The sequence below is a fragment of the Nyctereutes procyonoides genome, unplaced genomic scaffold (genome assembly GCF_905146905.1).
Source record: "Nyctereutes procyonoides isolate TBG_1078 unplaced genomic scaffold, NYPRO_anot_genome, whole genome shotgun sequence".
NCBI classification, from domain to species: domain Eukaryota; kingdom Metazoa; phylum Chordata; class Mammalia; order Carnivora; family Canidae; genus Nyctereutes; species Nyctereutes procyonoides.
In genome coordinates this window covers 19053465-19066680 of record NW_026575126.1, presented here as the reverse complement: position 1 = coordinate 19066680, position 13216 = coordinate 19053465, and the positions used below count along the sequence as shown (strand labels likewise).

The window sequence follows — 13216 nt, the reverse complement described above, 5'->3', positions numbered from 1 at the left end:
GGTTCAGTTACCTTTTACAATAATCCAAGAACTGTCCCACCAGCAAAACTGCTAGTGTTTACAAGGAAAAATGCAACTCCTTTTAACCCCTTTTAGACCAAAACCTAATATCCTCACCTTTTTAATAAAGGGAGATTTGGCAAAACTTACAATCATCTTACACTGCCACTTATTTTCTGAAGTGCTGGAAAAACTTTTACAGGCAACCTAAGAATTATGCTTATGATTCAGCTTTTGCTTTAAAATACACTGGGATGAACAGTGTTTATTCTAGATGAAAACCATGGTCTTGAAAGGGTTTAAAAGAGTGACTAGTGAAAAGAATCTGAAAAGATTCTGTTGTACTTACTCCTCGGCCTCGGCCTCTGCCTGTTGATGGTCCTCCAAAAGCATCATAGTTTCTGCTTCCAAACGTACTTTCAGGATAAGCAGGCGTTCCTCTCCCCCGAGAGCCTACAGGTGCAGGCTTCATATGGGGTGAAGAAAAACTGCTGTAGGAAGAGTAATTCTCTCTTCCTCTGTCCTCCATAAACCCAGGCCTCAATTTTGAACGGGAGTAAGGTGCTTCCCAGCTAGACCCGCCCTGGTTTCTACCTCCGAAAGAGTCAAGGCTATTCCGGTAGGAGCTCTCAAATCGACCACCATAACTACCTCCGAAGCGGCTTTGTTCGGGTTCATTAAAACCATAGCCAGATCTGTACAGATCTCGCCCACCCAGAGAAGACCTGGAGTCGTAAGACTCATAAGGTCCAAACCTGGAAAAGTTGCACAGTGAGGGAAAAAACAAAAGTAAGCTTACTAATGTTAGACAATTCAAAAGACAAATTATCAGATGACATTTATCAACTAAAATTCATTTATACCATACTGGTTTGCACAGTTCTACTTTTATTCACACCTGATTAGGGCTGGGCAGTTCAACATGAGACCAGATAGAAAGCTATCTGAGTCAGTTTTTAGATATGAATTGAGGTAAGTAAACCTTAGCTTAAAAATCTGCTTTATAGCAGCTTTTCTATTTTATTAAGATTTGTCTGTCAGTATTTAAGCCCAGCCCTAGTCTTGGAAAAAGTCATTTACTAAAGTTCACAAACTACTAAAACTTTCTTCGAATCCATCCCTAGTAATGGAAAATATTAAATATTTACAATATTTTGGCTTTCAATAGGGACACAAATTGAAGACTACACCAATATAAGCTATTTGTGACACAGAAGAGATCCTTTTGCACCCCTAATAATCTATATCACAAAACTGCTTCATTGTGTCTATAGCAGTCAAAATTTGGAGAATTATCTCTGGTTAAGAAAATTTTATATCCTGCCCAACTTTTGGTAAGGCCAATAATCAATCCTGAGTTACTTTCCACTTGTAGACTAGCAAATCTAACAAATCTAGAAGAATAAGCACATAAAATAGAACATAAAGTAAAAGACCACCAACATATACCCTCTGCATATAAATTTTCAAGGCAGATGAGAAAGAATACATTTTATGTCTTCAATAATTTAAAAAATTATTTCCTGGCAGGAAATTATCACATAAAACTACTCTAAAAAAGGGGAGCACACAGTCTCCTCAAGGTTTTAATAGAGTCAACAGAAGACACAAATCATCTTCTCACAAATCCAAAGCATGGATTACAAAAGTTGCTTGATATCTTACAACATAGTTTTATAAAAGGCTCACAATTACACAGGAGATAAATGATAACATCTACATAGTTTATACACATCACATTTACAATGCAATAGGGCAATAACGGATATATTTAAACATTTAAATGTGTTACATTACTTCAATTATTTACAAATCACTAAATAGAATGTACTATTTACTTCTGAATTCTGGTAACCATATAAAAATTATTTCTCCTCCCAACTCTTTTTTAAAACATCTATCACATAAGCAAAATTGTTGTATCTTTTTATTTTCTTGATTTTCCTCTACTATAAACCATAATGGCACACTTGAAGCAGAAAGAAGGAATGTAAAGCATCTTTTGGTCCATCCTTAAGGAATCCGGTTCCTTCAACTTATGAAGAAGGAGGCTAGTTTCAAGTGTTTCCTAACTAGTTATATTTAGTAAAAATATCTGTGCCTCAAAAGGTACACCCCTTTTGCCTGAAATGTAGTTAACCCTAAGGTCTATACTTAACTAGTGTTGAGCTTTACACAGTATCAACAGTAAAATATAAAAACAATATAAACTCTAGTGCATTAAAATAAGTGAAGGTATAGTATTCATAGCTTTGATACAATGCTCCTAGCTAGAGCACAGTGTTTTTGGCATAAGGAGTATCTGCCAATAAATAACCTAGACATGAATTTAAAGAATGTTTTATAATTACAATAAGCTCTTACTACAACTTACTCTGAAATTAAAAGAATAACTATCTTAAATGTTTCTCAGAAACTGAATGTTGCTAGACTGGTTCATTTAAACCCATTCCAGTCAAAACCTGCTTTGCTGCTTTACAGAACACCCTCAACTAAAAAAGATACTTTTAAAGCTCATAAAGAAAAAAACTTGACAAAGAATATTTCCAGTAACATTTTTTATCATTTGTTCAGAACATTCTGAATGATAAGGAATTAAAAATAAGTAAAATAAAAGGTTCACTACTGAAGACCGAAAATCTTACTCTATATTAATATGAAAATAGCTACTTGCAGTTTTCCTAAAATGTCTGCCAGTGACCCTGAGATAATTTTTATAACCATTAATTAACACCTTTATACACTTAAGGTGATTATTCAATACCAATAGTGAAATTCAAGTATCATAACATGCCTAAGGAATACTTAAATTAAAATATCCAGAATATTATAGTTATCTAATTATTTGGCCAAGTGATTAAGCAATTTACCTGCTACCCCCACCACCACCACTGTGATTGTCCATGCCATATGACTGGTTTAGGTAGGAGTCCATGGATCTTTGACCCCCATAGGATCCATGGCCATAGTCACGGTCCATCCCTATAAAGAGTTTAAAAAGAAAAAAATTAAATGTTGCTCACCTTTACTGGCACCCAAAAGAAGAATTTTTAGATAAATATCCTTGAATGTCAGACCTCCATATGATCCGGGGCCATAATCACGATCCATTCCTACAACAGAGTCAATAACAAAAGGTCAGTAAGATATACATTCTCCTTGGGAATTTTTCATAAAACACAAGATACTCACACCAATTGTCTGAGATACTAATTCATCATTAACATTTAAGATAAACTCATACTAAACATGGAAGGAAAAAATTCACAGAGAATAAGCTACTGAAAAAATAGATTTGCTAAGAAAATTTAATTGCCCAAAAAAACATTATCAACTTAAAAAAGTTCTATGTCAGAATTATTTTCAATTTAACCAATATTTATTTGACAAAGTACTACTTAAAGGTTCTACATTAGAATTACATAGTATGTAATCAATAATAAATAATTCCAATTCTCAAGATAAGTCAGCATTGACTATTGTCAAAAAGAACAATTTTTGTTTTTAGTTTTTGCATCTAACTGCTCTCAAAATGTCAAAAACCCAGAGGCAGCCACATTTTCAACTAGCCTAATTTCAATTTGTTCATAGATTAACTGAAACAGACATTTTTAAAAAGTAAAATCATGGAGTAGGGGGCCAATCTACGGTACTATGCCTTTAAGTAATAATGACTCAACAAACATTTAAATCCTCAAATACTAAGAATAAAAGGAATGAATGTGAACTCTAGCAATGTAAAATACTCAAAAAATTCTAGTACATTAAGGGTACTGAGTATATTTTATTAAACTGCAATTCCACCTACATTCCAACCTCTAACATGAAAAATACAACAAAAGTAATAAAATGAATTTACAATTATAAAAATGAAAAAAATTTTAAATCATTTAGAATGTGTCCTATAAAACTCTTCAAAATCCTTCATTACCACCCTCCCCAAATTTTATGCACTAATAAATACAATAGTATATAGAGAGCAAATACCTTTATATTTTTTAAACACTAAATTACAATCACTTAAATATTTTTGGTCCTAACAACAATGACAATAATAAAGACAACAGTAACAACTTCACAAAAATATGACTCAGAATCTTGCAACTTCAAAGCTGGAAGCAACCTAAAGGATAAAATTCAATTTAATCTTCTAATTTTATAGATTAGGAGCTAAAATCCAAAGGGATGAAATGATTTTCCCGAAGATCAATAAATATCCACCCCTCTAGCTTTAAAGCTGTTGCTTCTATGGGAAACACTTTCCTCTAATACTTCCAATATTTGCTCCCTGAAATATTCTCATCTTTTAAAAGTCCATTTCAAATACTAACCCTTTCAATGATACTGTCTCAGTTGAGTATCATCTCTTTTTTCTAAATATCTATACGTCTGTTGCTCTTATATAGTGCTTATGATACACTGCCAAAAGTAACAGTACTTTTGCTGCCAACGATAAAATTTGAACTTTCAAGTAAAATTTAGAATTTTGTAATGCTTGTATGTACCAATATGCATGAGAGCACAAAAAGTTTATCAATATACAAAAAGTATCAACGAGCTCTTTTATCTTGTATTTTTCAAACTAAGACTTCATATGGGATGTATAATTTACATTTTACAGCACATCTCAGTTCTAATCATCCCCACTGCGAGTGCTCAACAGTCACATGTGGCTAGTGTACCATGTTCACAGTTCTAGACTAACAAAACAGGCAATTATTTATCTTTAGAGTTGCTAACCTATGTTATCTCAGAGGGCAATTTTGAAATTGAAATAAAATTTTCAAAATAAAAAGCCTTCTTCTTAGCTTATTAAAAATAATCTTAAGGAGTGCCTCAGGTGGCTCAGTCAGTTAAGCATCCAAATTGCTTTCACCTCAAATCATGATCTTGGGTTCACGATATTGAACCTCACCTTGGGCTCTGCACTCAGCACAGAGTCTGCCTGGGATTCAGTTTTCCTCTCCCTCTGCCTCTCCCCTTCCTTCATGTGTGCTCTCTCTCTCAATAAATAAATAGAATCTTTTTTAAAAATAAAAAATAATAATAATCTTAAGAGTTAGGTTCAGTTAGGTACACAAAGCAAAAAGTCTTGTATTTTGTTATTTCTGCTAGTTTCAACTTTGAGCTCGTAGAAGTTGCCTTTGGATACTAAATCATTTTCTTTTTTAGTCAGTTTATTTTTATTTCACTATGGAGTCATAAATTACTAATATTTATTGAACACTGTGGAGTACACAAAAATTAGGAGAACTGCCTTTACCTAGCAATGACTTTGGCTTATTGTTCACAGTACTGTTACTATTCAGTTAACTAAAAAGAAAAAAAGGGAAAGTCTTTATACTTTATAAAGTGTGATTAGAGGAATATAGATTCTGTAAAATGACCGCTTATATATAAACAATATTCTTCCAGGTCACCAAAAGAACTTAAAAATCACTTTAAAAAATAAAACTGATCCTAAGTAAATAAAAAATTAAAAAAAAAAAAATTTAAAAGGGATCCCTGGGTGGCGCAGAGGTTTGGCGCCTGCCTTTGGCCCAGGGCGCGATCCTGGAGACCCGGGATCGAATCCCACGTCAGGCTCCCGGTGCATGGAGCCTGCTTCTCCCTCTGCCTGTGTCTCTGCCTCTCTCTCTCTCTCTCTCTCTCTCTGTGACTATCCTAAGTAAATAAAAAATTTTAAAAAAAAATTTTTTAAATAAATAAATAAATAAATAAATAAATAAACAAACAAACTGTAGGGCAACCAGGGTGCTCAGTGGTTTAGCGCTGCCTTCAGCCCAGGGTGTGGCCTGGAAACCCGGGATCAAGTCTGAAGTCAGGCTCCCTGCATGGAGCCTGCTTCTCCCTCTGCCTGAATCTCTGCCTCTCTCTCTAGTAAATAAATAAAATCTCTAAAAATAAAAATAAAACTGTAAGAATATAACATTGTATCTTTACTATTAAGTGAAAGTAATTCACTCAAAAATAAAACTGACCTAATATTTTAAGACAAATCTATTCTATGTTTTGATCACTCTAATCATACAAATAAGCTCAACAAATGTTAAAACTCAGTTACAACTAAATCTTAAGGAAGGAAGTGAGGACTATAATAAGAAAAACAACTGACTCAGGATCAAAATAATTAACGAGTTATGTGACACTAGGTCTTGAATGGGACCACTTTTCACCATTTCCACGCTACCAGCATCCTGCTACATGCCACCAGCATCTCTCACCCACATTACAGCAATAGCCTCCTAACTGGCTTTCCTGCTTCCACTTTAACCCGCTGTTTATTCTTTTTTTTTTTTTTTTTTATGATAGTCACAGAGAGAGAGAGAGGCAGAGACACAGGCAGAGGGAGAAGCAGGCTCCATGCACCGGGAGCCTGACGTGGGATTCGATCCTGAGTCTCCAGGATCGCGCCCTGGGCCAAAGGCAGGCGCCAAACCACTGCGCCACCCAGGGATCCCCGCTGTTTATTCTAAGAAAACAGCCAGAATAATTCTGTTAAAGTTTAAATCATGTTCAACACTCAGTAACTTCTTACTTGCTCCAATCTTTTTCAAAGTAAAAGCCAAAGCATTGTACTGAACAAGGAAAATTTTGCTCTACTGGGGACATCTGACCACATCTGAAAGCACTTTTGGTTGTCACAACCAAAGGGCAAGTGCTGCTTACATCAAGTGCAAAGGCCAAGGATCCAGCTAAACAGTCTACAATGCATAAGACATTCCCCACAACAGAGAATTATCTAGTCCAAAATGTCAATACTGCTGAGGTTGAGAAATCCTGCCCTATATAATCCACTTCTTAACTTCATCATCTACTATTCCCCCCCTTATCACTCCATTCCAGGTATACCAGGCCCCTTGCTGTTCCTAGAATACAGTAAGTATGCAGCCATTTTGGCACCTGCTGCTCCATCTGCCCGGAATGTTCTTCCTCTGTATCTGCGCATCTCAATCCCTCCACTCTTTCAGGTCTTTATTTTCTATCATCTCTCAGATATAAACAAATTACCTTTAATTTTCAATGCCTCAGGCTACAACTCACCACTCTAACCTAGTCTTAAGACTATTCAGCAAATATCACCTGCTCTAGTCAAAACATTCTTCTTAAGTCTAGGGGCTCCTGGGTGGCTCAATTTGTTAAGTATCCAGGTCTTGATCTCAGGATCATGAGTTCAAGCCCCATATTGGGCTCCACGCTCGGCACGGAGCCTACTTAAAACAAAACAAAACATTCTTTTTTTTTTTTTAAGATTTATTTATTCATGAGAGACACAGAGAGAGAGAGAGAGAGAGAGAGAGAGAGGCAGAGACACAGGCAGAGGGAGAAGCAGGCTCCATGCAGGGAGCCCGATGCGGGACTTGATCCCAGGTCTCCAGGATCACGACCTGGGCTGAAGGCAGCGCTAAATCACTGAGCCACCCAGGCTGCCCAAAACAAAACATTCTTAAGTCTCTCTGAGGCACAATGTACTCAGCCCTACCTTTATTTCTGCTTTCCCTCTATCTGGAATACTCTCCCTTTTTTGTCTGCTATTTATATAAAAAGAGTTACTATGAAGCAGGAAGGAAACATGGAAACGCTAGAAACACAACTTTCTTCCGAGAAATGGTGTGGAGGAAATCTGGAACTTGATATGCTTTCCAGTACCTTTTACTTCATCTTAGTCACGGGAAAATACAATGCTAACAATGAATTATAGTGTGGCTTCAATTGGTAACTACACATCTTTTACTTTCTACATCTTCTTAATAAGTCTTTCCCCAACCCACACCTACCACCACCACCACCTCTCTCCTCCATTTTTCCCCTAAGCAATTATTACCATCTAACAGACGATATGTTACTTTATTTTGTTTACCTTATATTTCATCCCACTAGACTGTACACTCTCTACAGAGGCAAGAATATTTATTCATTGCTATATTGCCAGCTCCTAGAATAGTATCTGATATATAGTATTCACTCAAGAAATATTTGTTAAATGAAGTCAAATTATATCTCTGAAATTAAAATCCTCATTTATAAAATGTAGATAACCTAGACCTCAAAGTATTGTCAATAATGCTCTTTAACCAACAGTGCATTCCAAAATCATTCAGAGTAGTTTTTCATAACATGAACAACCAAAGACCACTTGTCTAAAAATTAAGATTCAAGAGGACCAGAGTATGAGAAACATTCTGAAAAAGCTCTCTAGGGGAATCTAACAATCTCAGTGTTGGAATTTAAATTAAGAGGAAAAAATGAAAGTGGTAACATTAGTAAAACATTAATCCCAAAAGGTGTATGTACCCCATGTTCACTACAGTTTTATTTACAATACCTAAGATATGGAAACAACCTAAGTGCCCAGTGAAGGATGAATGGATAAAGAAGATGGGGTATACATATACAATGGAATAGGACTTAGCCATAAAAACAAATGGAATCCTGCCATTTGCAACAACATTGATGGACTTTGAGGGCATCATGCTAAGTAAAGCAGATTACAAAGAAAGACAAATATTGTATGATTTCATGTGCAATCTAAACAAAACAAAACAAAACCAAGCTCATTGATACAGAGAACAGATTGGTAGTTACTAGAGCGGAGGATAGAAGCGGGCAAAGGGAATCAAGAGATACAAACATCCAGTCATAAAAAAGTAAGTCATGGGGATATAATGTATACCATGATGACTACTGATGGTAATACCATACTGTATATTTGAAACTGCTAAAAGTAAATCTTATGGGGCACCTGGGTGACTCAGTTGGTTAAGTGTCTGCCTTTGGCTCAAGTCATGATTCCAGGGTCCTGGGATCAAGCCTGCTCCCTGCTCTGTGGAGAGCCTGCTTCTTCCCTCTCCTTCTGCTCTCCCCTACTTGTGCTTTCTCTATCACTCTTTCTCTCTCAAGTTAATAGACAAAATCTTAAAAAAAAAAAAAGAATTACTGTTTTCATTTCCCAAGTTTTGGGTCTTTAAAATCCTAATACCTAAATTTCTGAAGTGGCTTTTTTAGCTAATTTTCCAGTTTTGTGTTGTTTATTTAATTTTATTTTTAAATAATCTCTATACCAAATGTGGGGCTTGAAGTTACAACCCTAAGAAGCGAGAGTCACATGCTCTATCAACTGAGCCAGCCAGGCACTCCTAACTTTCCAGTTTTTAATCTACCTAAGTGTGGATACAAATCAAGCTTCCTCTGGTAATTTTATTATGTCACTCTCCTGTTCAAAACTGTATCCTTGGCACCTGAGTGGCTCAGGTGGTTAAGTGTCTGCCTTCAGCTGGTGGTGTGATCTCTGGGTCATGAGATGAAGCCCCACATCCAGCTCCTGGCTTAGCATCCGGCTCTTGGATTAAGTGGGGAGTCTGCTTCTCCCTCTCCCTTTGCCGCTCCCCCAAAACTTGTGCTATCTCTCAAATGAATAAATACAATCTTTAAAAAAAAACAAACAAGAAAATGGTTCAGGGAACCTGGCTGGCTCAGCCAGCAGAGCATGCAACTCTTGATCTTGGGGTTGTAGGTTCCAGTCCCAGGTTAGGTGTAGAGATTACTTAAAAATAAAAGCTTAAAAAAAAAAACTATTCTTCAGCATTCAATATATACCGACTGCTTCCTATATGTTGAGCCTTTTTAGCTCATATCAAGTACAAAGTTTCTCTAAATTCTTAGAGATGATACAAAGAAATTAACTGGATTGTAATCATTTTTATAATGAAAGCACAGCTAGCTTTATTTAGTAGTATATTTGATTCAGTTTTATTTTGTAAATATATTCCGTACAACAGTTGAATTTTCCATTTCCCTGGCATTTAGGATATCTACTTCCACTCTGGGGTCTTTTTTTAACCTCACTGAATTGTTCCACATATTTTTTTATGTTATCATCCTGTCTGGCAGAGCCTTAACTTCAAAAACTGTCAAAATAACAGCCAATTGTATTCTGCATGCCTCTTATGATTTTATCTACCTCGGTAGTCACAACTCTAAAGTCACGCGTAAATCAATAAATATTCAAGCTTCTTTATGTGTTCCTCTAGACAGCTCTTTATATACTAACACATTTCAACACATTAAAGCAAATGATCTCAAAAACAAGGTCAAAATGCATTACATTAGACGGAACAGAAAACCAAGCCAATAATCCACTTAATCTACATTATTCAAAGCCTCTTGTTCAGCAAAAATAACTCAGCTAGTTTCTTGTAACTCATCACTCAGAAGGTAGTCAAGCCCTAGAATAAATTAAATGAATCATAATTCAATTCAAATAAAACAAAGAGTCAAACTAATCTGAATAGCCCTAACTTTTTCTGATTCCAGATGCCTGGTTCAAATACATAATATGACAATGTGAACACTGAGTGGTAATACATCAAGATGCAACACAATGATTGAAACAAGGGAGAACTGGCTTTTTACATTATGGGCATGTAGAGAAGAACTGAAATGCATTCCCTTAATATACTTAAGAGCAAACGAAAGAGGATACTCACCATTAAAGCCCTGATAAGTATTTCTGCAAGCAGAGTGTGTGTAATCTATGAAGACACATTTAACAGAAAGAAATTAGTACATTATTAGCAAAAGCCTGAAATTACATACTCATCTATTCAAATCAAACACAATTTTTAAAATGCTATTAACTCAGTTACCTGCAAAAATGGGATATAAATAAATACAAATATTTCACATGGGAAAACACAGATCTCTTTCTCTTCATTATCTCCCCAAGACGCAGGTTTATCATCCAAATTATGATAATGTAAAAATTAGCTTATAACACCTGATATATAATAACTACCAAGAGGAATCCAATATTGATTTATTCAGGGTAACAAAGAGAATGTTGATAGATTATGTACCAAAAATTGCAAAACGGGCTGAGAACTGACTCTATGAAGCACATAATTTTTTCAGAGTTAATACAGTTCTCGTACCTATTTGCTCTCTAAAGTTTTCAAGATCTTATTTGAGACTGCATATGCACATGCGTATATGTGTGCCTGTGCTGTATCTACCCAGGATGTGCCATCACCAAAATCCATATTGGCAATTCCCGTCAAAACTGACTTGGCAATTGTTAAATCCCTTAATTAATGTTACTAATAAATTGATAAAGGGCAGGAAGTGAGTACAGTGCTCACAGAATCCAGGTACACTAGGCAGGATCAGACTCAGATATATTTTTAGTCAAATTCCACTCCCAAATATAGCAGTAAAGATGAAGAGGAAGCAAGAGAGAGGGGGGGAGTATTCTCTCACAGACACTGTTTATAATTTTTATTACTGACATTGTCTGGAATTTTAGGCTCATGGGGACGATAGAAAGCAAACAAACCAAGTTTCATTTTTGTTTTTCAATTCTCTACAGAAAATGGATTCCCTGGGGAGGGGCGGGGGGAGGGGGGCCACTCCCATTGTTCCCTCCCCCCACCTCGGGAGCCTGTCCGGTGCCTTGGGTGTTGGTACTGTCAACCGACTTTAGCACGAAAACACAGTAATACGTTCTTAAAGTTTCATTCTCCGCTTGGGCACTTTGAATTCATGGTTTTAAGGTATTTATAGCAAAAGGAGTCAAAGTTCAACCAAAACAAACAAAAAATACCGGAGGGTGCTCCTCCTCGGCGCTGACCCTCCTATTCTGAAATGGTTTTCAAGGATCCACAGAAGGGTTATCACGCCAGTAGCGGGTCCTTCCTACGCTTAGGGCTGGTAGAGCTTTAACTCTTTGTGGCATGAAACCCAATCACAGGTCCAAAGACCATGTGGTCAGACTCACAGGCTGAGATCACACTAGATAACGAGGGTTAAGTAAAACAGGGTTCGGGTCGGGTTTGGGACTCACAACCGGCCCGTCAATCTGTTGCCTCAGAAACGGCTGGTCGCTCAGGGTGAGGCCGGGCTTCACGGTGCAAACCCTCCCGTGCCCTCTCCCTGATCCTGTCCCTGGGGACGCGCATGTTTTATCTTGACACCAATTCCCATAAAAGTTAGGCGAGGTAGGAAGGCAAAGGGGAGGCCCAAAATCCATTCTCCGTTGTGAGCCCGAGATCATGGTTTCAAGAACTGGCGTGAGAGACACGCTGAAAGGAACCGCTGAGAAAACCAGCGGGTTTAAACGGCTGGTCCCACGCCGTCACGGAACCCGAAGGGCAGGCGGCGCGGGTCCCGGCCCCGACCCCGACCCCGGCCCCGGCCCCGGCCCCGGCCGCCTGCGGCCCTGCCCACGCAGTCCCGAGGGAAGCCGCCGCGGCGCCCAGGACCCCCGGGCTCCGCTCTCCACAGACGGCCGCCCAGCCCTGTCGCTCACCGACGCCCTTTAACCTCGCCGGAAGCGGAGACGAGCGGACAGGGCTGGGAGCGAGCCTCGGCCAGTTCCACCCCGGGCGAGGATTTACGGAAACGGACGGGCCGGGTCGCCGCCCTGCGGGGGCCAGACCGCGGGAGGCCGGGCGGCGGAGGCCTCGCTCGGCCCTCGGCGCGACCCCGGCGAGCTGCAGGCGCCGCGGCCGGGGCGGGTCCGGAGCGCGAGTCCGGGGTCCGGGGCCCGGGGCCCGAGGCCCGTGGCGCCCCGGGCGCGCCCTTCCCCGCGGCGAGGCCGGCCCGGAGCTCCCGGGTCCTCGGCGGCCGCGGGCGCCGGGCAGGCGCGACAGGGCCCGCGGGTCCCCGCACAGGCCGATTCCGGGCCTGGGCCCGCGGCGGGCGGGAGGCGGGCGGGCGGGCGGGCGGGCGGGCGGCCTCCGGGCCCGCAGAACAAAGCCCACACGGCCATCTTGAGACCGTAAACAGACCCCCGGGGCGGCCACCCCGCCTCCCGCCCGCCCGCCTCCCGCCCGCCGCGGCGACCAGCCACAGGCTCTGCTTACCGTCCTCGAAGTCCATGGCGGAGGCTCGGGGCTCACGGGCTCGGCGGCGCTGGGCTGAGCTGTGGCCGGCGGCGAGCACCCGCGACCCGCGGCTCCACACCACCAGTCCGCGCGACCGAGAGCGGCGCTACCGGCCCGGCAGCCGCAGGCCACAGAGAGGCTGGGGGCGGGGCCGGCCGGCGCTGCCAGCCGCCGCAGCGCGGCCCGCGATTGGCTGGCGCGGGCGGGGGGGCGGGCCGTCGGGGGGCGGGAAGCGGCTCGGCCGCTGTGGCGCTCGCGGGTGCGGACCCTCCCCGAGCCGCCGACGGGGGGGGGAGGGAGGCGGGGACAGGAGCGCCGAGGAGCGACCGGGGTCA

General features: G+C 40.4%; 1 protein-coding gene across 3 annotated transcripts in view; it reads right to left on the bottom strand.

Moving 5' to 3' along the window:
• The window catches only part of ZNF326 (zinc finger protein 326), a 38253-nt gene extending 25245 nt beyond the window's left edge, over positions 1–13008 (bottom strand). The window contains exons 1-5 of one of the 3 annotated variants that reach the window (XM_055340194.1): positions 12861–13008; positions 10488–10532; positions 3078–3113; positions 2871–2982; positions 350–755 (exon numbers count right to left, since the gene is read on the bottom strand). In XM_055340194.1, coding sequence (XP_055196169.1) covers positions 350–755; positions 2871–2982; positions 3078–3113; positions 10488–10532; positions 12861–12876 — 615 coding nt within the window. In that variant the 5' untranslated portion in view covers positions 12877–13008. Of the gene's footprint in view, positions 1–349; positions 756–2870; positions 2983–3023; positions 3114–10487; positions 10533–12860 lie in introns of those variants that run through there. The other 2 variants (XM_055340195.1, XM_055340196.1) reach the window with 2 other exon arrangements.
• Positions 13009–13216: the final 208 nt, after the last annotated feature.